The 22,367-nt window shown below is 43.8% G+C and overlaps 3 protein-coding genes across 3 annotated transcripts; 2 read left to right on the plus strand and 1 right to left on the minus strand.

The window, feature by feature from the left end:
* aoc1 (amine oxidase copper containing 1) lies at nt 1–4,930 on the plus strand. Its single transcript, XM_040047089.1, has 6 exons — nt 1–118; nt 343–464; nt 666–2,204; nt 2,670–2,958; nt 3,442–3,574; nt 4,069–4,930. Exons 3-6 carry the CDS (start codon nt 668–670, stop codon nt 4,336–4,338), a joined length of 2,229 nt encoding a protein of 742 aa, XP_039903023.1. The 5' UTR covers nt 1–118; nt 343–464; nt 666–667; the 3' UTR covers nt 4,339–4,930.
* A 3,292-nt stretch (nt 4,931–8,222) lies between these two features.
* ift74 (intraflagellar transport 74) lies at nt 8,223–21,445 on the plus strand. The gene is made up of 20 exons (XM_040047090.1): nt 8,223–8,376; nt 9,137–9,270; nt 9,750–9,891; nt 9,978–10,026; nt 10,261–10,359; nt 10,495–10,555; nt 10,848–10,907; nt 11,002–11,063; nt 17,898–18,036; nt 18,140–18,202; nt 18,287–18,430; nt 18,975–19,015; nt 19,097–19,176; nt 19,254–19,307; nt 19,781–19,878; nt 19,951–20,077; nt 20,213–20,376; nt 20,532–20,657; nt 20,788–20,848; nt 21,131–21,445. The coding sequence occupies exons 2-20, from the start codon at nt 9,142–9,144 to the stop codon at nt 21,244–21,246; spliced, it is 1,815 nt and encodes a 604-aa protein (XP_039903024.1). The 5' UTR covers nt 8,223–8,376; nt 9,137–9,141; the 3' UTR covers nt 21,247–21,445.
* Nucleotides 10,558–14,776, minus strand: LOC120743448 (leucine-rich repeat-containing protein 19-like). The gene is made up of 5 exons (XM_040047091.1): nt 14,049–14,776; nt 13,726–13,837; nt 13,460–13,547; nt 12,328–12,534; nt 10,558–12,229 (listed from the first exon to the last, which is right to left on the minus strand). The coding sequence occupies exons 1-5, from the start codon at nt 14,393–14,395 to the stop codon at nt 11,916–11,918; spliced, it is 1,068 nt and encodes a 355-aa protein (XP_039903025.1). The 5' UTR covers nt 14,396–14,776; the 3' UTR covers nt 10,558–11,915.
* Nucleotides 21,446–22,367: the final 922 nt, after the last annotated feature.

Genomic DNA, 22,367 nt, shown 5'->3' on the forward strand with positions numbered 1-22,367 from the left:
GCCTCTTTCACTGCAAAATCAGAGGTTAAAGATTAGTAACGGTACACTGACGCGATCATTTGCTGAAGCAGAGGGACGGACTGTACAGCCTCCCCTTACATCAGGAGCAGGACTACAGGTACTGTCGCTGATTTATTTATTTTTCCTTGATATGAGGCTGCAAATGGTTTCCAAGGAAGCAAGAATCTACTCCACGCGTCACTTGTCGCACTGTTACATAAACTCCATTATGCAAGCACAAGCACGAGTGACTTAATGGGAATTTTGATATTTAAATAAGCACTGATTTGTCAGTGTCCTTTGAAAGAGCACTCAATGCTGCTGTTTCTGTTTTGTGTGCAGCATAAACAAAGCAGGGCGAACGGAGGGAGGGACAGCAGTGTGTTGCAACTGGGGCTGATACAGTTTGCGTGAATGAGGGAGAACTGCCTTATCCAGCTGTGAAGAGAAGAAGAGGAATCAAGGTGAGAAAGGCTTTTCTTTTGCGTTCTGTTGGGGAGTATGGCACTCTGCTTTGTCTTTCTGCTCATTGCAAATATACACAAGAGCTATAAAAGAAAAGTTATTAGAGTGTGGATAAGGAGCAATGAAGCTGCAACTGCATACATGATTTGCTGTAAGACCTGTAAAATCGCTAATGGAGCCTCACCATCTTGCCCTTACAGCCATGAAGTCTCTCTGCCTGCTGCAGCTCGTGTGCTTGGCTGGTTGCATTGCTTCCAGATCCAGAGAATGGGCTCATCATGGTGCGCCCATATTTGCTGACCTCACGGTGCACGAGATGAAAGCTGTGCGGGCCTACCTGCACGGTATTCCAGAGATGGCGCTTACTAAAGCTCGTAGCAGGGCTCTGAATAAGAACAGTATCCTACTGATGGAACTCCATTTACCCAAGAAGCATGAGGCCCTAAAAGCTCTGGACCGTGGACACGCCAAACCCCCACGCCAAGCTCGGGTCATTATCCAGTTTGGAAACCAGGCCCAGCCCAACATTACCGAGTATATTGTCAGTCCTCTGCCGTCCCCAACATCCCACGAAGTCAAGACTTTCAAAGGGGCAAAGCCCGTAACGTTTGAGTCCAGACCTATTACTGTGGTAGAGTATGACCATATCAATGACATCCTCAAGAAGATCTCAAACAAAGCTCACAAACTCCTGTTTGAGACCACAGGAGGGTTTTCTTATAGCAACTGCTCTAACCGTTGCCTGACATTCTCAGACATAGCCCCTCGCGGGCTGGATCCAGGGGAGAGGAGAACCTGGATCATGTTGCAGAAGTTTGTGGAAGGTTATTTCATCCACCCAATTGGATTTGAGGTACTCGTCAACCACCAGGACCTGGATCCGGAAAAGTGGACTGTTGAAAAGGTTTGGTACAACAGCGTGTATTTTGACAGCGTCGAGGAACTGGTAGAAAAGTATGAATCAGGGGAAGTGGAAAAGCTGAAACTACCTGATCACAGCGATGACGACTTTTACTCTACCTACATACCTCGCGGTCAGATCAACACTCCCACGAATATCCATGGGCCAAAGCTCGTTGAGCCTCAGGGGCATCGCTACCACATCGATCGCAACTTTGTTGAATATGCAGGATGGTCTTTTGCATATCGAGTCCGCTCATCTGCTGGGCTGCAAGTCTTTGATCTCCGTTTCAACGGAGAAAGAATCGCCTATGAGATCAGCCTCCAGGAAGCTATAGCCTTCTATGCTGGTGATACTCCTGCAGCCATGCAAACAAAGTACATCGATGCAGGTTGGGCAATGGGCACCTCGACTTTTGAGCTGGCACCAGGAATTGACTGCCCAGAAATTGCCACTTTTATTGACCTTTACCACTACTTTGATACAGACAAACCTGTGCACCATAAGAATGCTCTCTGTATTTTTGAGATGACAATGGCTATGCCTCTGAGGAGGCATTTTAATTCCGACTTTCAGGGGGGCTATAATTTCTTTGGAGGGCTGGAAAACACTGTGCTCGTGCTGCGGACAACCTCAACAGTTTACAACTATGATTATATCTGGGACTTCCTCTTCTACCCGAATGGGGTGGTCGAAGTGAAGGTCAGTGCTACTGGATACATCCACGCCACTTTCTTTACACCTAACGGCCTTCACTATGGTTCAAAGGTGTACAACTACGTGCTGGGTAACCTGCACACACACCTCATCCATTATAAAGTGGACCTGGATATTGATGGTGAGTATCATAGTGAAGTCACGTGATTTTTTTCTGTCTATCCTGCAACTAATTTAAGCATAAACACGTTCTCTTTTTGCTTGCACACCCCCATAGAAACTGCTCAAATACAGAAATGAAAATAAATGCTGAGAATTAAGAGAACAAGACGCTTTGTGAAGTTGTTTGGCTTTATTATTCTAACACACACAGCACAATGTGGCCTCAGTTCACTGATAATGGCAAAAGGGCACCTCTCTCTGAGCTATGACTAAGCCTTTTACAGATGCCGTGCCAGATAAATAGGCTTTGTGGACTTTACCCATCATTTGATCTTGGCTACGCGACACGTTTAAGTGAATAACTAACAACATCTTGTATTGATGTGGACAACTCTGTTACACCTAGAGATTTCTCATGCAAAATCAATATTTTTGTAGAGGCATCACCAGACCAGACTCTCCTGACAGCTCTTTCCCCTCTCAGGTCGAGAAAACAGCTTTGAGACCCTGGATCTCAAATTTGTGAACTTCACAAATCCATGGAGCCCAAAGCATTTCATCGTCCAGTCCAAGCTCCACAGGACAGAACACAGGACCGAGCGATCGGCCGCCTTCCGCTTTGGCAAAAAGTTTCCCCGCTACGTGCACTTCTACAACCCCAATAAGAAGAATAAATGGGGCCACCAGAAGGGCTACCGGATTCAGTTTAACTCACATGCACACAGTGTCCTCCCAAGAGGCTGGAGAGAGGAGAATGGCATCAGCTGGTCCAGGTAACATGTTGTTTCGTTGACTAGGTATAATCAGTTATTCATTTCTATGCATAAAAACAACTTGAAAAAACCATAAAGATGTTAGAAATGAATTGGCAAATGTGCTGATACAGGTGAAATCACTGATCACAGTGTATGAATGAGGCCAGCTGTGGTACTTTCCCACTTGGTCTTTATGTTGATAATGAGAAAAATACTCATTATTTCCTCCTGGTGGAAATGCTCTGAATGTAGCCACTGTGCATCTTCGTGCTGAACTCACATACTTGGCATTCATCTAACTTGCTGTATGATTCTCCCAAATCCACATCTGTGACTCCTCTAACATACAAATATAAAAACGTACCACTCTTACAGACATTACTACAAGTTCATACAAGTAGGTGCTCACAGCACAAGGCGGCACTTTGTCTCTATGTTTTCTTCACCTGTCATCTGTCAGAATGACAGACAAATGTTTCCTGGTCAAATGTTTCCGCCTAGATATCCTCTGGCTGTGACACGTCATAAGGATAGCGAAGCTACCAGCAGCAGCATATACACCCAGAATGACCCATGGGAACCTGCGGTGTCCTTTGAGAACTACATCCGCAACAACGAGGACATAGTCAATCAGGTGCAGTAGCAAACCTCGATCCACGTATACCTTATTGTCCCATATTTCCACACTGTGCTAACCTCAGCATGAAGTTAAACTGAGAGCTTTCTCATCGAAAATAAACCTGAAATATATTCCACAGAAAAAGCCAACATTAATAATGTTGTTTAAATCTACTTTTTTAGGACAAACACATCTCAGTGCTCGCTAACAGGTTTAGCAAGCTCCAGTAGCTTAACCGATACAGTCACCTATCTCAAATGTAATTCACATCCTGTTTTTACTGGTTTCAGAGAGTAACTATGTAATGAGTCACAATACACTGATGGACAGCGTCCTTCTAAGAGTTTATGTCGTTAGTTTAGCTTTTCTCTTTTCAAAAGAATCATTCATCATCACAGTAACTCAAGAATGACACACGTTCTTTCGTTTGGCCTTTAAGTAGATAAAAAACAGCTAATCTGAGCACTATAGTAAAAATTCCACGGTCGTGTTTACTCTTCTGCATGCAGGACCTGGTAGCCTGGGTGACAGTGGGTTTCCTACATGTGCCTCACTCAGAGGACATCCCCAACACTGCAACTCCGGGAAATGCCGTGGGCTTCTTTCTCAGGCCTTTCAACTTCTTCAATGAAGACCCTTCCGTGGCGTCCAGAAGCACTGTCATTGTCCGGCCAGGCCAAGACGGCAAGCCCAAGATCCAGAGATGGACACCCGAGGTCATAGGTCACTGTGTGACAGATCAGCCTTTCTTCTACAACGGCACTTATGCAGGAGTCTAAAAGTGGTTGACACATATCATCTTTATTAAAGAAAACTGAAACAATTGCATAAATGTACATGTAGTCACAGTAATTTGTTGCCAGATTATAAAAGTGGCACTTAAATTCTATTCTGTGTTTCATGCAGTCTTGTTTTTTTACTGCTTCAAATGAAGATCAAATGAGCTAAATATTAAAGTATGTATAACACCAGCTCGACCCACTCATGTAATATGGCAGTGGTGTAGAAGCTGAGCCTCGAGAGCTCTGATAATCCTCCGATGCGTCGCCATGGATGAGGTTTAGCAGCAGCGGGTATCCAGGATGCTGGATGCCCTGTATCCGCCCTGCTTGGTCTGAACTGCTACCCCCTCAGCGTGCTCTGCTTGCCCCCATGTCGGGAATGTTTTTGCTGAAAGACAAAAGGCCCCAGAAAGCAAACAGCCTGATTCCAGATCGTTCCCGGCAAACAGTGTGGGATACCACCTAGCTGCGGCGTTGCCCTTGGGAACCTGGCTTTCCATACAGTGCACAAGTATCAGCAGCACATGTAAATGTGTTGGCCTTGTGTTATGGCACTTAAAAAAGTGCTACGTAAAACTTCTTTAAATCATATTGTGTTTGATTTCATTTTGATTCAAACTGTTTACACTCAAGAGCAACCAATAAAAACAGGTGTTAAAACTCAATTCAATTCAATTTTATTTATGTAGCGCCAAATCACGGCGACTTTTGTTGTATCCATTGTATCCAACAATTGTATCCATTGTTGTAGCCATTGTATCCAACAATTGTATCCATTGTTGTATCCATTATCCAACAATTGTATCCATTGTCATGTTTGATATATAAAAAAGTATCAAAATGAGTTTGTCTGAAAGGTAAACTGTGGTTTTAGTTTGGGGAAAAGGTATCCAGACAACTGTCGTGAGGATTTTTGCATTTGAAAAGGAAAAAAAAGAGAAAACATTTAATGTGTGTGTGCTGATGTTTAACAGGGCACACGGTAAAGGAGGGACGAGTGTGAAAGCTGTGGACAGCGTTAGAGGAGGGGATAGAGGAACAAGCATTCCTACAGCTATCCCCATAGCAATGACAGCTATAACATCTGCAGTACTGAACAATAACAGTGTGAAATTTGATTTCACACATTCCTCATGTAAAATTTATGCTTTCTTTGTTTCTTTTTCTTTCTGAAAGTACAGTTATACAAGACCCATCTGTGCTAAAATCTCTATATGAAATACCACGTTACTGTAAACAAAGGGTCAATCTGAATTTTAATACCTTGAAGGGAAGCCAACAAAAAATGAAACGATGAGAAGAAATGTGACATATATTTTGTTTCTTTATTACAACAATAAGTAAAGTATTAGTTGCTGAGAATAAAAACTCTCATTACTGTCGTTTAACAAAGAGAGGGAGATGCTGACCTGTTGCCATCTAGTGGTTTCTTGAATCTGCTTCACGAGAATCATGACGTCGGGGTTGGATCAAAATGCTGACCCAGATGAGGCATAAAGCCCAAACTTCTTGTCTTATCTCTGATTTCTTACATTGCAGCGTTTATCCTGTTTTTCCTCTCATAACATCATGATTCTCATTTTTTGGTCTCTGTCCAGAAAAAACATTTGTTGACACAGCCCTGTGATCTTTGCCATCATCCATCAGAGGCCTTTGGTTGTTTACGGGACGTTGTGTGTTCCTGTGACCTTTCAGAAGATTAAACTTGTTGTTCGAGCATGCATGCAGATCCCTTTGGGACCCACTTTTGCTTTTGAGATTCCCTTAGTTCTTCATGGCTGTTATGTAAATTTGAAGTTTCGTGAGGTTTTAATTTGCTTTTGCAAAGGAGCCAGATGTGCAACAGCAGTCTCTGTGCCTTTTGACCGAGAAGAATAACAAGCACAGAATAAATTGTTCTGTTATCGACTTGCTGTGGTCACAGAATATAATCAGAACATTCAGTGGAAAAGATAACTTGTACAGGTGAGTACATCATGTGCTGAAAGATTATATGTTGACATGATGCTATGGATCAGATTCAGTCAGGACAGCGCCGCACAGGAATTACACTCCTTCCTGTTGATCACTCACTGATCACACAGCTACATCCCGTTTGGCACAAAGAACAGATCTAAAAATCTGGATCGGTTTAATTTCTGTCCTTTCTGTGTTCCATGCGGAAAGCAGATGAAATCTGTAACTTGTCTTTCATCTTGGAGGGTTTGTATTCATCACATTTAGGTATTTAGCATCAACACTTAGTTCATACATAATCTACGCAGATGAAGTCCATCATACAATCCTGTTCTGTTGTCTCCGAGTTGACCAGGATGTCGACCAGGAAGTAGAGCAGGTCATCTACTCATCGGAACGTTGGCGGTTTGATCCCTGGCTGCTCCAGTCCGCATGCCGAAGTTTCCTTAGGCAAGATACCGAACCCCGATCATTTGAATGTAAATGTTACACACTCCACTCTTGATGAGAAGCTTGGGCTCGGGGGAGCCCTGATTGTCCTGCAGAGACATTTGCTGCCGGATACTCGATGGTCAGTTCGTGTGCTTGGAGACACTCTCGATGGAGGACACTGAACGAGAGCTACCGTTATGAACCATGATAACAGAGCTGATCGGAGCTGCCTCTGACCTGGCTTATCGAAGAACAAAGAAAGCGGTTACAGCTTTCCAAAAGCCCCACTAGGCTCGCCGACATGATTGACGACGGGCAAGCTGTGAGTACTCAGACTGTGTTTCTGGAACACCATATGGGAAGATCTTGCAGAAGCTCACGGCTTTGCAATGGGAAATAGTTAGACCTGGTGTCCGCATTAACCCAAACAATCATCTCCCTCCCTCATGCAGCTCCTGAACAACAAATTCTTGTCCCTGATAACCGGACTATGTTTAGTCTCTCTGACCCGATCCTTCAAGGACACCTGGTTTGGCTGAAGGACTGCTGACTTTCGCTCAACCGGGTGCAAGGACACTCTCCCTCAAGTTGAACACAGGATACACACACACGCACACATACACATGTACACTGACACAGATGCACACTCACTCCCTTCCCTATTCCAAACGCCCTGATGCTTGGCCCCCATCTGATGCAGACGGCGGGTCAGCTGGACCTGGGCAGAGATGCCACGACTCGATGCTGCTGTCTACATTGGCTTACTCTAGCCCTACTCACCCAACCCTGTTGCTTGTCACGTGTTTTCATGGTGTCACGGTGTGAAGATTCATGTTTTCTGTTCTCATACTGATCCCCTATCAGGAGCTCAGTTCTCTTTTTTTCTCCTCTCCTGTTTTTCTATACTATACCTGTTCTGACCTGTCTCCACAATGTGATGTCTGTGTAATGTATGTATGGCTGGAAGAGGTCCGATTTCGCTGCAGGCAAATAAAGGCTTCATCATCATCATCATCATCATCATCTTCAAAAGAACAGAAAAAAGCGCTTGTATGGATGGGTGTTGAATGGGTGAATGAGGCATACTATAAAAAGAAATACACTAATGAACCATCAACCATTTACTCCTCCCTTACCAATGAAGCAACAAGGCTGAGGTGTAATGTTCCTCCCTAGCCTAATGTTCTGTGAAATAGAGCGTTGCACTTCCTGATTGACTGCTCTTATTGGCTGTCAGATAAAGGTGATGTTCAGTCGCATCCTTCACCTCTCCATGAAATTGGGATAATACAGAAGAAACAACTAGTTTCTCAGTCTTTTCTCATAGAGATATGTGAGAGGCAGTACAAAGAACACAGCTACAGTTGCTTTGTTTGTTTGTGTGTGTGTGTTTCGGCGTACAGATAGACTGGAACCTCATGTAGTCCCCCTGTTGGTCGGTGGGGGGCAGACGTACATTCTCCAACCTGCATTGTTCCCATTTCAGGTGAAGAAGAAGATGGTTACTGGGGTAACGTCAACATCATCTCGAGCCGCTGACTTTCTTCCAGCTAGCGTTTCATTCTTTTTCAGGTAACCCGCCGCACGCCTGCTTCGACTGGAAGTTATACAGGCGTATAAAACAGACCGCAGAGAGACCATTTTCAGGTAAGAAGCTGCGTTATCTCACGGCTAACGCCGGGACGTTTACCGAGGCTTCCGTAAACGAAGCTAAGCGAAAAAGTGTCAGCTAACAAGTTAGCAATAGCCGAACTAAGCTTCAAAATTGTAGGTTTTAACAGACGACGCTGTCATAACGATGCACAGCTGCCGTTACAGCGATGCGGGTCAGTGTAATGTCAGTGCAGCGTAGATGCAGTGTTTGTGCACACGAAACAAATCATGTTTCTAAATCAAAGTAAACATGTGACATTTGTTATTATTTAGAGTTTGGTTTAATCACCCCGAGGAGCTTCTTTCCTCTTTTTAGCAGCGTGCACATCTTTATTTCCTTTACAAGCTCTGTGTTACTGTGAGGTACAAATCAGTCCCTTTATTGCCTTCAGCCTTTCGCTACCACTCCTAATCACGTGACCGCCTGATCTGTTGCGCTAGTAAAATCTAAAGTGGAAAATGTCAGTATATGAATTAACAGGCACCACAGGGTTAAAGGTTATTCTTTAGTGTCTTCAAGTGTGGCCCTTTTATTTCACCAACAAGCACCGAACTGTAACAGCATCTGGAAATGATGTGGTTACTGTTGCTCCAAGGCAACAGGAACAGTAACAGACTGAACTAAATTAAATAATACAATAAATTACAAAGTTAAAAATATAGGAAATAACATAAAAATGGCTCAATCCAGCCAGCAGCTCCATGTGTCTGATTTGTTACTCAGTGTTCCTGTTTGTGTGTCCACGGGTTTTAGGCATCATGGCAAGCCAGCGGCCTCCATCCAGCATGGGCCGGCCGATGAGCCGCAGCGGATCTGTGGTCCCTGGTGCTGGGAGACCCCCTACAGCTATCCAGCCTCCTCCTACAGCTATGCGTGTTGCAACTGGGGTAAGCCATCAGCAGCATGGATACGCTGTAGCTTTGAGATATTATCACTCTGAGTGTGTTATGTTCAGTCTGAAAATACAATTGTTTGCTGATTCTGTGTGTTTCTGCACGCCCAAGAAATGAGTGCCAGGTTTTACTGAGCCTACGTGTAACACTATAGACCAGTTTTGGCAAGAAAAAAGACCAAAAATAAAATGGACATTGTGCTTATGATGCATTTTCATTGCATCATGCTTCTTTTGTAATCTTGTGTGCAGTTCTGAGTACAGACTCTGTTTTCCCCTCCCTACATGTGTGTTGTATCTAATATGAGAAAAAAGACGAGTATGAGGTTTAGAGAGAGTAACATGGTTATTGTCAGATTTCCTTTAGATATCGTGATAATATTGTCACTGTGAATTCTTTCAGCTAAAATAATTTCAGAGTGAAAATGCAATTTTGTGACAGCCACAACTAAGGCACTGCATTTCCTCTTCCAGATGGTCCCAGGGACCAGTGCTCATCCAGGTTTGAGGGGTGGCATCCCCGTCGCCACCCCCGGAGTCCTGACAGCACAGATCAAAGTGACTGAGAGGCCGGTCACCCAGCAGGGGCTCAGTGGGATGAAAACTGGCATGAAAGGTGTGTTTTCTTCTTGGATATTTTTCTGATTGTGTTTAATATATAAATAAACCTGTGACCTCCCTCCCACATTTCCTTTACCAAAGGGCCTCAGAGACAGATTTTGGACAAGTCCTACTACTTGGGTCTTCTCAGGTAACACATACTCACTGGCATTAACAGTAACTACTTATGTCAAAGTAAAGGAGTGCACAAACCATAGGTCAGCTAGACCACTTCACAAAAGATGCAAACATACTGAGCACATTCACATTTCTTAGAGTTGGTCTTGAGTTAAAATGCATTTCTATTTTCACCATAGATTCAAATGTGATCTTTTTACGCTGCTCGTGAAAAATTCTATCGATGTGAAATTTGTTCTTCTGTCAGGAGTAAGATCAACGAGTTGACCACAGAGACCAGCAGACTGCACAAAGAGATTGAGAGCTACAACCAGGAGAACTCCGTCTATCTCTCTTATGAAAAGAGGTGGGTGGTGTTCTTCTTCTTCTTTTATGACCAAGTTTCATTCCCGTCTTTAACAGTTATAGTTGAGTGAAAGATGAAATCCACTGAATCCAGATGAACTCTGTATAATGTCCCCGTGATGTGTGTCTGCTGCAGAGCTGAAGGCCTCGCTGCTGAGATTAAGGATATGCAAGGCCAGCTTGCTGACTACAATATGGTAAACAGCAACAATGTTGTTAAACACTGAAAGATTGTATCCACTTTTTCACTGTGTTGTTGAGGAATGTCTAGCTTAAGCAGTCGGCCATGATGACTTAAAATAGACGATGTAAACTGCCCACTTCAGGGACAGTAACTATTTGATTGCAGGTGTTACGATGTTATGTTTGAGAGCAACTGCACATTTAAAACCTTTATACTGGTGAGGTTGTGTTTCCAGTTTTCAGTGAATGCGTTAAACACTGGACTCGTTTTTACTTCACTTTTGTATTTTTTTATTGTGTTTCCAGCTTGTGGACAAGCTCAACACCAACACAGAGATGGAGGAAATGATCAACGACTACAACATAGTAAGTAATCCATCAAAACAATATAAAAGTTTTTTTTCATGAACTGGAAATATAGGGGAAAATTCTCCCTTTAACTTTTTGATCTTGTGTTTAGTTGAAAGCTGAGAATGACAGCGAGGCAGAAAGCATCGATAACATCTTCACTGAGAGGAGAGAGTAAGTGCACGTGTTCTCATAAAGACACTTGTGTCTCCATTAGACAGTTTTATGTTCACAAATACACTTTAACGTATTTATTTTGTGAAGTATCATTTTCAGAATGAAGTACTAGGACATTATTTAATTTAGCCTGATGGCTAGTTTTCATGCGAGTCATAAAACATTTAAAAAGAATCAGATATGTGCAGGTATGAGACTTTTGAACACAAACACAACAGGAAATGACTGCTTGTTATGTAAAGATGAAGCAGCAGTGGAGTTTTCTTAATAAAAATAAATGCCGTGTAGATCCGTGAGCAAACAAACACGTGGAGTGTTTTTTATCTGAAACACTTGCAAACTGTTTTCAAACCACCGTAAATTGAGGTTTGTATAACACTGCACATTGCTGCTGGTGTTGTCGAGTCATGAAGAGGTAAAAACTCTTGTAAACCATGTGACTTCATCGTTCTAGTGCCGTGCAAACAAGGATAAAGCTGTCGATCTAACTGGGCGCTCACACACTAACACTAATGGCTCAGATTACAGGAAGTGTTCTGTACTTGAATATTGTTCTTCTAGTGGTCAAAAAGTGGAGTTAGGGTTGTTGCAGACTCCTCGTAGCTGACAACAGTGTACTAATGGAAGTATCCGGGCAACAATGCAGGCCGTGGAGTTAAGAGCCTGAATTTGTGAGATGTTGCAAAGAAGCTCCTTCAATGACCAACAGTACAGCTCTCACACAATGATTCTGTGACCCGTGAAATGATAATACTCAGCGGTGTTTATCAAACAGCAAGGTTGCCACTGAATGGATTGTATTGTGTTTGTGGTTTGGTTTCTTATCATCGTCGTTTCTCCTCGTGCATGTCACTCTTCTCTCCTGATATATGGATCCTCAAAGTACTCCTGCTCCTCCTGCTCCTCGTCTATCTGTCTGTTCATTGGTTCAAAGCTGAATGTTTGATGGGTCTGGTGTCTTCCCGTCGCCGAGAACTCTGTTGACACAAAATCCTCGTCGCCCTCCTCGACTTGTTGTTGTAACTGCCGATGCCTGTAGTTGTGGAAGAGCTTGTACCAGGACGGCCCCTTGACGGCACACACGATGAGCATGGAGGTGGCCAGTGCCAAGATTGCGACGGATGCTGTGAATTTCCACGTGTTGCCGAGCGCAGGAGTCGGGTCTAGTTTGGGTTTGAGGATGGAGACGGGGTTATAAGCTTGCATTTGTGCGTCCACATATTTAAGTGGAGAAAATGATCTGCAGCTCTCGATGTCGTACCTTTGCTGATGCTGTTGTTCTGACCGGTTGACTGTGTGGTCGTCATAATAACTGATGGGCCCGACGTCTGTTGAGGGTGGACCGGTGTTTTTGGTTTCTGAGGGTCTGGAGTGACGGTGGGTAATAATGTGGAGTACAGTGCTGCAGCATTAAGAAGATCTCGTCCAGCCTGCTCTGCTGGAGATGCACAGATGACCTGTGGTCCTCCTGCAGCCACACACCATTTCCTTCAGTACATGCTCTTTAAGTTACTAAAGTTAGAGAACAGTTTCTTCACATAGAAAGGGATTTTAAACACTGGCCTCATTATCTCTCTATACTACACTCCTACTTGTCTCTACTTGTACTTGTTTTCATTCAAAGTAGTGTTTTTGGCTTTAATACTGGGATAAATCTTTAAGAATGATGTGAAAATAATGTAGTTCACTGATTGATCCAAGAGAATCACTGAAATCTGCAACTTCAAATCTTTCAAATAAGGTTCAAATAAAACCTCCATACCAGCCGTGCGAGTCTCTTACATGGCTCATAGATTGTAAGTAAAAATGTGCCACTGCAGATTCAAGCAAGATACTCCGTGTCTACTAAAATTCCTTCAAATAAAGATCCACTGCTCAAAGAAAGTTCAGGAACACTTTGAACACATACTGGTCTCAGTGGGGGGAAAGCCATGCTGGATACTGATATGGACCGGGGAATGTTTTAGGAACGAAAAGATGGGAATGAAAATGATCAACCTAGAGAGGGCCGAATTCAAAGACACAACGCAAATAAAAGTGAAACCATGATGCAGCCAGTCTGTTGTCCCGATCCCTGATATCAGGCAGGTGCCGTTGCCTAGCCTGTAGACATCTGTGTGTCCCCCCCATAGATATGCCTCCCCAGACCATTCCTGACCCACCGCCAATCTGGTCATGCCGAACGATGTTACAGGCAGCATAACGTTCTCTACAGCTGCTCCAGACCCTTTCACATGTGCCACGTGTCCTCAGCACACTCATGAACTGTGTTTGTGTTCCTTTCTTTTTTTGAGCAGTGTTTATAGTTTTCAAACTGCTGTAATTGACTCATTAGCTCCCAGAAAGGGTCACAGGTCAGCCAACATTTAAAACTGTGTGATGAAAACTACTACCCATGGTAACATTTGCTGCATCGATCTGTCCAATGATGGTCAGCAGTGGACAGGAACAATTCCAGGGGTTTCCCTGTAGGTTCAGTACCTGATGGGACCAGACAGAGCGAGGTAAATGAAATAATAACACATCCTGTACAGGAAACACTTACATGTGCAGCCCTAAATCCCCATACACATGCATGCATTTCTTTATGTATGTCATGTCTAGATTAGTTCTAACTAAACTCTAAGTTAGCAGATTCTTTTTGAAATGCTCGTTTTACCTGTAACTTGTTCAGCCCACTGATCAGCTGTGCAGGGAGGCTTGTTAGCAAGTTGTGGGTCAGGTCCAACTCTGTCAGGACCTCCAGGTCACTGAAAGCCTGAGGGTCAAGGCTACAAAAACAGCACAGCAGAATTATTTTAACCTTGATTACATACCACACTGTACTTGGATATATTACTAACATGCAACAGTAGTAAGTTTTAGCAAGTATGCACCAATATCAAAATCAAACCAGTTTAATGGTTGGTGTTTAACACACAGTATACTTAAAGCAGCTAACTAGCATTTAGTTAGAAGTTAGACTTTTGCTAGCCTACTGACCTGCTGATGTTGTTTCTGGCGAGAGACAGCACTCTGAGGTTTGGCACCACAGAGAAGTATTTGGCTGGAATAGCAGTGATCCAGTTAGCATCCAAGTGAAGCTCTACCAGGCTGGGATAGCTAGCTAGTGCTTGCTGGTCCGTGTCATTCAGAGTAATTAGGTTCCCTTCAATCATCAGTTTGGTAACATTTACATTTTCAGAGTTTTCAGGGATGACTTGAAGATGTTTGTTGGTGAAGTTTGCTGTCAGCTGATGGGTGGAACAGGAACAATTCACTGTCTCATTATTTTTCACTAGCCCTGCAGTGAGCCACAGCAGGAGGAGAGGCTGCCAGCACCTCTCCATCACACCACACTGAAAGAAATGGATACAAAGTCCTGTAACCAACACGTGACAGAGAAAACACGCTCATTTCTTAACAAAACCAGTAATTAATTCATTTTTTGCCTGGTAGAATTCAGCTTTTTGATTGAAAAAGCGTTACTACGGCACAGATATCGACGAAGCCCAATTGGTTGCAAATTATGTAGTTGGACTAAAATAATCTGACTAACATCAACTCCATTTATACACAAGGTTTGCATAAGTTACAGTTATTTAGCCTGTCAGTAAAATGTATTTTCTGAAATACATGTTTAGCTCCTCCCCCTTTAAGCCAGCGTTCTTTGGATTGGCTGTGCCTCTTAAAAACAAGGTTGCGTGACACGGTAGCACCTGAAGACCACAAAGAGATGAAAAATCTCAGTGTATGCTGTGAAAAGTGTGCAGGGGTTAAAAGTGTGAGACAAGATTTTGTAAATAAGTATTGGCCAATGTTTACACTAAGCACAGCATGTCATGGGGACAAATACTCACAAATACTACGAGTGATACAAAGTGCCATAAATGTGCATTCTAAGTAATGGCCAGCAGGGGGTGCTGCAGAAAGTCCAATATATGGCGACAGTAAAACAGTGCTTGCGTCTCTTGATCACTGACCTTATTATCACTTTCACGATAAGCTGATGGTCTCAGTTTCACATGAAAACAAGACTACACTGATTTTTCAATGATGGCCCCTTAGAATCAAAAAGCAGGATAAAACTTTACCACAACGTCCGTGTGTGCCTGTTACCAAACAGCAGCATGGTGACAGTGTAAAAGGCAGCTTGAGGCTTGACAACATTTTGTTTAAAGTGTTTGATTCAAACAGCAGGTAGGCGGAGCGCAGCTCGCTGACATGACCGTACCTGTTCTCACTGACATCACAAAGAGCAGAAGGAAAAAAACTGTTCAGAATCTGATGAAAATACCCTTTAGAGTCGGGAGCTATTAAGCCATCTAACCTGAGGATAAAAAAACATTACCCATCATTGCACGTCATGTTCCTCTTTAAATATACGACTCAGCGTTGGACTCCATTAACAGAAAACATTATGCCCTCATATTTCTATGTGAATTCTTTGTATGTGCAGTGAACTGAGAAATCGGGCACTTTGCAGCATAAGCCCGAGGTCAGAGTACAGTAGAGATAAAGCACCGTGTTAGGGAGTGAGTGCACACTGATGCTGGAGTGTCTTTTTCACGTCTTACAGAGAAAAGAAACTTCAGCGCACGTCTTCTTTTAAAGGAGACGTGTAGAAATGTGTCTGCTGACTAACCTCGCACATCTGCATCTCACAATCACAATTCCTGTCTGGTTTTCACACTGTTTCTCTTTATACTTGTTGTGTAATCATCTTTTACTAATGAAAAGTAGCAGAAGAATCTTACCTGTTCTTCTACACGCACTAAGGTGAACCTTTAGTCCTGTGTTACTCTCACGCAGTCAGCGTACGAGTGACCTTTGTTCCTTGTAAAACAAGTGTGCACTCTGTGCTAACTGTTTATGATTGATCAAGTTGGTCCTCCCATCTTTGCTGTCTTCCTTCTTCTGCCTACAAGTATCTCTTAGGTTACTGTTGGAAATGGCTCATCTAAATATATATGTGAACTAGTTCAAGGTATAATTCTGCAAATGACTGAATATGATTAATGACGAGCATTTTAGTTCTTTTAATGACCTCTTCTTACGGAGAGATGACGGCTGAATGGAAAAGAAAGCATAAAGTAAGGAGAAGAGTGTGAAAGATCAGACGGAGAAAAGAAAAAGTGGATGAAAAGCAGGTAGAAGATGAAAGAGGCCAGTGTTGCTGCTGCTTCGTCTCAGCAAACATACCTGTGCACCTGTGTGGACACGGCAAACCCAAGTGTGTGTACTCACACTCTTGATATTGTAAAATGTTTTAGCAACATTTGCAAACTATTGTAAACATTGTAATGATTAATAGTACTGTGAAAGTGAGCAGGCACACCAGCAGCAGCAGACTGGGTTACATACCTGTGAGGAAAATCAAGAAAAGTACATGACAGCTGAACAAGAATTCCCACATTCCTACTCTTCCATTGAAGTTCTGCCGGAGGTTTCTTCCTGTTAAAAGGGAGTTTTTCCTTCCCACTGTCACCAAAGTGCTTGCTCATAAGGGGTCATATGATTGTTGGGTTCTTCTCTGTATCTATGAAGCGCCTTGAGACGACTTTTGTTGTGATTTGGCGCTATATAAATAAAATTGAATTGAATTGAAGTAGAGACTGATGTAAATGTGATGGAGCTGCATTGCAGCCCGACTGCACCGTCTCTGGGAAAGTCGGGTTTCAGCACAGAGGAGGGAATGTTGAGACTGGAGGAGCTGATCTACATCACAGGGGTCAGGTTCAAGTGTAACCGTATGATGTGAATGTTTATTCAAGAGTTTGGTGCTGTAGTCTTCCTCCACCAGTCCCAGAGCAGGGGTGTCAAACATAAGGCCCATGGGCCAGGATCAGCCCTCCAAAGTCTTCAGTCTGGCCCACTGTGGAAAATGTGAAGGAGGGCATAAATCTTCTACGGTGAGGACGTGCTCCATGACCACGTACTGTACCAAAGTAAATAAGTCGTAGATAAACCAATAAACAGCAGAAAGTTCCTCGTTTTTCACTGGCTGCTATAGAAATGTATCATTCTTAGATTCGATTCACCATAAACAAAAACAGAAAAAGGACAAAAATGTTCATTGTTGAATTACAGGACAGTCTGCACAACACAGAACCTAATTTAACATATTTATGGTTTAGCTCAGTGGGATGATCAGGAGGTCATACGCCGTGTGGCCGGAGAGCGGTAGGCCCGGGTTTGAGTCCGAGCCGCGCTAAGCTGCATGTCCCCCCCCACACACTCATGTCTCTATGGAATAAGGGCTGAAAAGGCCCCAAAATTAAAAAGAAAGCTTATTTGTTTCTTACAGTTTAAGTGCAAAGACACTGAGATGTATTATTGAATTGCATTTGTGTTTTTATGTTAAAATATCTCAGAGAAAGAGGCGTTTCACTGATGCGGCCGGCTTCAGATCATAGTTATGCTTCAGTCCTGTGATGTAGCTGAGCAGGAAACAGGAGGAAGCTTTGACCACCGCTGCTTGATTCTGTCTCCGTTTGTCGTTGGTTGGTGTAGTAAAGAATGAAAATTAATTTAAGAAACAACAACAATTTTTTAGATTCTTCATCTGCTTTGCCTTATTTTTCATGTGGAACGTTGTGCTTGTGCAGTGTTCAGTCAGGGCCTCCATAGACTCAGAGGAACCCGAGGAGGTGGGTTGCAAAGCAGCTTGTGCATGTGCCACAACTTAAGCAGCTTAGATAGCCTGACCCGATGTTAGCTGATGTGTAGAAGCGTGTCAGCTGATGTGGGCTGTTATTGAACTGTAAACTCTTTGGCTTCCTTTATCTGTCTGCGTGCACTCTGTCCACTCTGTTCACTCTGTCCACTCTGTCCACTCTGTTTGCTCTGCAGGAGAGAGGAGGCAATCAGGGCCATCGAGGAGGAGATCAGGAGAGAGAGGCGCGTTGCTGATGAAGTCGTCCAAACAATGCCGGCAGCAAAGCAAGAGAAATATTTCACCATGACAACCACTAATGAGGAACTGCTGCAGGTGAAGCTGTAGTTGTTATGGGGAAAGAGGAGATTGGTTCATGTCAGCAGGCACGATGAAATCTCACTCTGGCAAGTACTCAGCTGATTCTTTTGTTTTGCAGGAGCTGACTGTTCTGCAGGAGGAGCTGGACGTGCTAATAACGAGGAAGGAGGACTATGAAGCAGTGAGTCGGGTGGAGGGGGCGGTGTGAGCGAGGTGGAGGAACAGCATGGCTGCGGGTGTTTTACGTGAACGATCCTCGTTGCAGGAGCTGTCCCACTCTCAGATAAAGCAGGAGATGGTTCGGCTTCATGAGACCTTGTCAGCGCTGGAGGCCAAACGAGACACGATGGAGGCGGAGCAGAAGAGCCTGGGTTCACCCCAGGAAGAGAGAGAGAAGTTATTTAAGCAGGTGTGCGCGCTGGTCATTGCTACATCAGAGGACGGGAGGGATTTGATGAAATATCACAGAAACTTTTACAAACAGGAAATAGATTTGTTTGTGTTCCTGAAACGGGCTTTTACAAGGATATCACATGAATTCAGTTTCAGTCTGGTTGAGTAGTTTTAGTCATGTTGAGGAATTCGGTTCCTCAGCGTTCACTGCCTCCACACATTCAGGGTCTGCGCCGGCAAAAACCCTCTTTCAGCATTAAAAAGCAACTATAGCTGCGACATTTGGGTCCTGGTACTTTATTTTGTTCTCCGATGTTCTCTGATTAAGTAAACTTAATAACACTGAAGTTTAGATTATCTAATGCTAACCCAGGCTACTGTGGTAATGTACAGTAGGGCTGTTCTTCATCCTAAACGTGTGCATTGATTCAGAGAGTCAACAGCACCATCATGTGGTCAAACTGATGAATGGATTGTAAACAGCAGTGAGCAGAGCTCCTGAAGCTTCATGTTAGCAGACGTGAAAAACCAAAGACTGAAGCTGTGCTTCTGTTCTCCAGGTCAAAGAGGACAACCAGGAAATTGCCAGCATGGAGAGGCAGTATGTACTCATTACAAGTACTTAGATACTCGTCACTTCTGTGTGTGTGTGTAAGAATATGTGTATATTGTGTGTACTCAGGCTTACGGAGATACGGGACAGGAGAAGACAAATCACAGAGGAGATCCGACACCTGGAGCAGGACTCAGAAGCAGCTCAGGGTAACCCACAGGATGAAGGTGGACTCTAAACCTGAATCACCTTTGATGTGATTTCAATATTCTGAACATTTCTACAGGCGAATGTCAACAAAAATACAAAGAGCTGAAGAGGAAGGAAGAGGAGATCGACCGTGAGTCCCAGTCGAACCGAACACTTGTGACATAGGCAGCATAATCGAGCTCATTTAAAGTTACGGTGTTTCGAGAACATTTCTTACGTACTGTGTCCGTTTATTGCAAAAGAAAAAAATGAACACATACAACAGTTAACGGAGCGACTGAGAGGAGACGGTCAGTCGGTCAGCATCACAGGCGACTGACAGACACACAAACTGCATCTTGATGTCTTGGACTGTGGGGCAGAGTAGTTGAGCAGATGCAGGCTGACAGGCATGTATTTGTTCATCTGTATAATCAACACTGATGATCCCACATTTGGGAATGTGGGGGCTGATGCAAACACTGTATGTGAAAGCATGAAGCCTAATTGATGACAGTTAGGAGTCACCAAAACACAGTAGTTTGATTTCCACTATCAGGAGGAACTAGAGGGAACCTACTGTCTACTAGCAGCGCATGGATATAACCTCTGTCCTCTTCTCAGGGTTCCTCGAGTCATTTGAGGAGTCCAGGGCTCAGGAGGAGGAGAGACTAAAGCAGGGCCAGGAGAACATTGTCTCACTCCTGGAGCACTGCAGCAGGGTGAGGAGCACTGATGAAATGGGAGGACAAACACAGCGTGGTCCACTGCACTAACTGTGCATGTCTTTGTAGAACATGTTGCGGCTCCGTCGGGTGGATACAGTGACAGCCAGTGAGCTGAGGGACATGCAGGAAGTGCTGGTAAGCAAGGAGACCGAGGTGGTCCAGTCAGAGAGCACCGCTAGAGGACTGACGACAGGTGGGTGACACACACAGTCGGGTTTCCCTCACTTCTAAAGAGATCACATTCATTTATTTCTAACCTTAAAGTCTGGAACATTTACGTCCCGACAACACGAGCACTGAACAAAGCCCCTTCTCTGCCCCTGCACAGAGTCCCAGCGCCTGCAGCAGGACCTGGAGAAGGTGCAGCAGCTGGAGGGGAAGATCACAGGTGAGCTGAGCACCCTGCAGGAGCGTGTCAGCACCATGCAGTCTGAGCTGCATACCTACAGGGACCTGGACACCCTCAGGCTCACAGCTGAGGAGAGGAAGAAGGTAACTGCAAACTCTTTGTGCTGAAGGTCTCTTCCTGTTAAAAGGGAGTTCTTTCTCACCACTGTCCCCGAGAGCTTCCATACTGGAGATCAATAATGGAGCTCCGTTTTAAAAAATGAACTGACTATACTTTGTTTTCTCTCCTTGTGCTGCAGAGGCTGCAGGAGGAGCAGGTGTCGCTGACTCAGCGTCGAGATGCATTTGGACAGCTGCTGGAGGAGATGAACCAGAAACATGAAGCCCTGAAGACCAGACTGCAAGAAAATGAGACTCACGCTCAGGTTGGTCGTGTTTTGGTACACGGGAAACAGACTGAATCTTCTGACTCAGCTTCCTCCTCACCACCTGCCTTCCCGTCTTCAGCTCACAGCAGTCTTGTGTTTTGTGTTGCTTTATGTGTCTGAACGTTAGCTGGCTAACCTGGAGAGGAAATGGCAGCACCTGGAGCAGAACAATTTTGTGATGAAAGAATGTATCCTTTAGAAATATGACGTATGAATTCATCCACACTAGAAGCCCTCTATTCAGTCTCCAGCATCCAGAGAAAGTGAGCTTTTTAAACACTAGGACCAGTTCTTTACAGCTTTGGTAGCTTTTGGAGGTAATTAAAGGAGCAGTACTTGTCAGATGTGTGCATACATTTAGTTTTATTTTCCAGCTCTCGAAAAGACGCCCGGTTTGTCTTCTATAAACCTCTGGTCTCTGAGACACCAGGTCTGTGAGCTCAGTGATTTTTCCTTAACTGCAGCGTCAGTCATCGCCTCCAAATCCCAGGAGAGCGACTACGCCTCAGTTGCCAAGAGCGTCTCCCAGCAGGTGGCCGATTACAACAAGAGCCTCATAGAGCTGCTGCAGAACAACATGAGTTAAAAACAAAAGGCTTTATTCATTTGGTTCCAGATGAAGCTTTCTGACAGGCTCATGGTCATTAAAAGCAAAATGTGTTGAGTGTTTATACCCAAATAGCTTTTCAGTCATTCAAAGGCAGAGAGATTGTGCTGCATTCTGACAGCAGCTTCAAGTAGAGATGTAAATGTAAAATGGTGAGCTAATTTAAATGTTTCATAGGTACTGTCTGTTTATTGCAAAAGAAAAAAATAAACATACTACAATTAACTGAGAGACTGAGACATACAAATGCATCAGTTAAACTAACGTACATGTCTAATGCATCATGGGAATCCCCGGCAGCCTACGTCTATTGCAGCATAACTAAGGGAGGATTCAGGGTCACCTGGTCCAGCCCTAACTATATGCTTTAGCAAAAAGGAAAGTTTGAAGCCTAATCTTGAAAGTAGAGATAGTGTCTGTCTCCTGAATCCAAACTGGAAGCTGGTTCCACAGAAGAGGGGCCTGAAAACTGAAGGCTCTGCCTCCCATTCTACTTTTAAATACTCTAGGAACAACAAGTAGGCCTGCAGAGCGAGAGCGAAGTGCTCTAATAGGGTGATATGGTACTACAAGGTCATTAAGACTGTATATAAAAGATGGGCATAGTTTCCAGGTCTAGAAATTGAATGTATAGAAGTGTTTAGGCGTTCCCTGTGCCCGATTTGGCACCGTTCCTTCCTGATGAATCCCAAAAGTAATTTGTGCCGCTAGCTGGAATCAAACCAGCAACTTTTTGCTTACCAACTAAAGCTTCTTAAAGACAACAGTCCACCTCTTCCTTGAGGTTTAACAGAGTTTGAAAGCCTGCTAGCAGTGAATGCTACTTTCAAACTATCGAGCTAGTTAGCTGTATAGAAGCTAAAATGTTGATAAAGCTGTATGTTTAACCACAAAGAGACTGATTGCAGATGTCAGGGTAATCTCGTCTTGTCACAGTAAAAGCTGGAGTTGATCTTGATAATATCTGGTTTTCATGGCTGGTCGTTTACCCAACCAGGAATCTAAACGGTGCATCTTAATGTGCACAGCAAAATACAGGCTGCAGCCAAATCTAAAGGACAGACGGACAAGTTTTATTTTTATTTATTGCTTTTAATTAC

This window comes from Simochromis diagramma, unplaced genomic scaffold (assembly GCF_900408965.1).
Source record: "Simochromis diagramma unplaced genomic scaffold, fSimDia1.1 OVJJ01000715.1, whole genome shotgun sequence".
Taxonomy (NCBI): Eukaryota; Metazoa; Chordata; class Actinopteri; order Cichliformes; family Cichlidae; genus Simochromis; species Simochromis diagramma.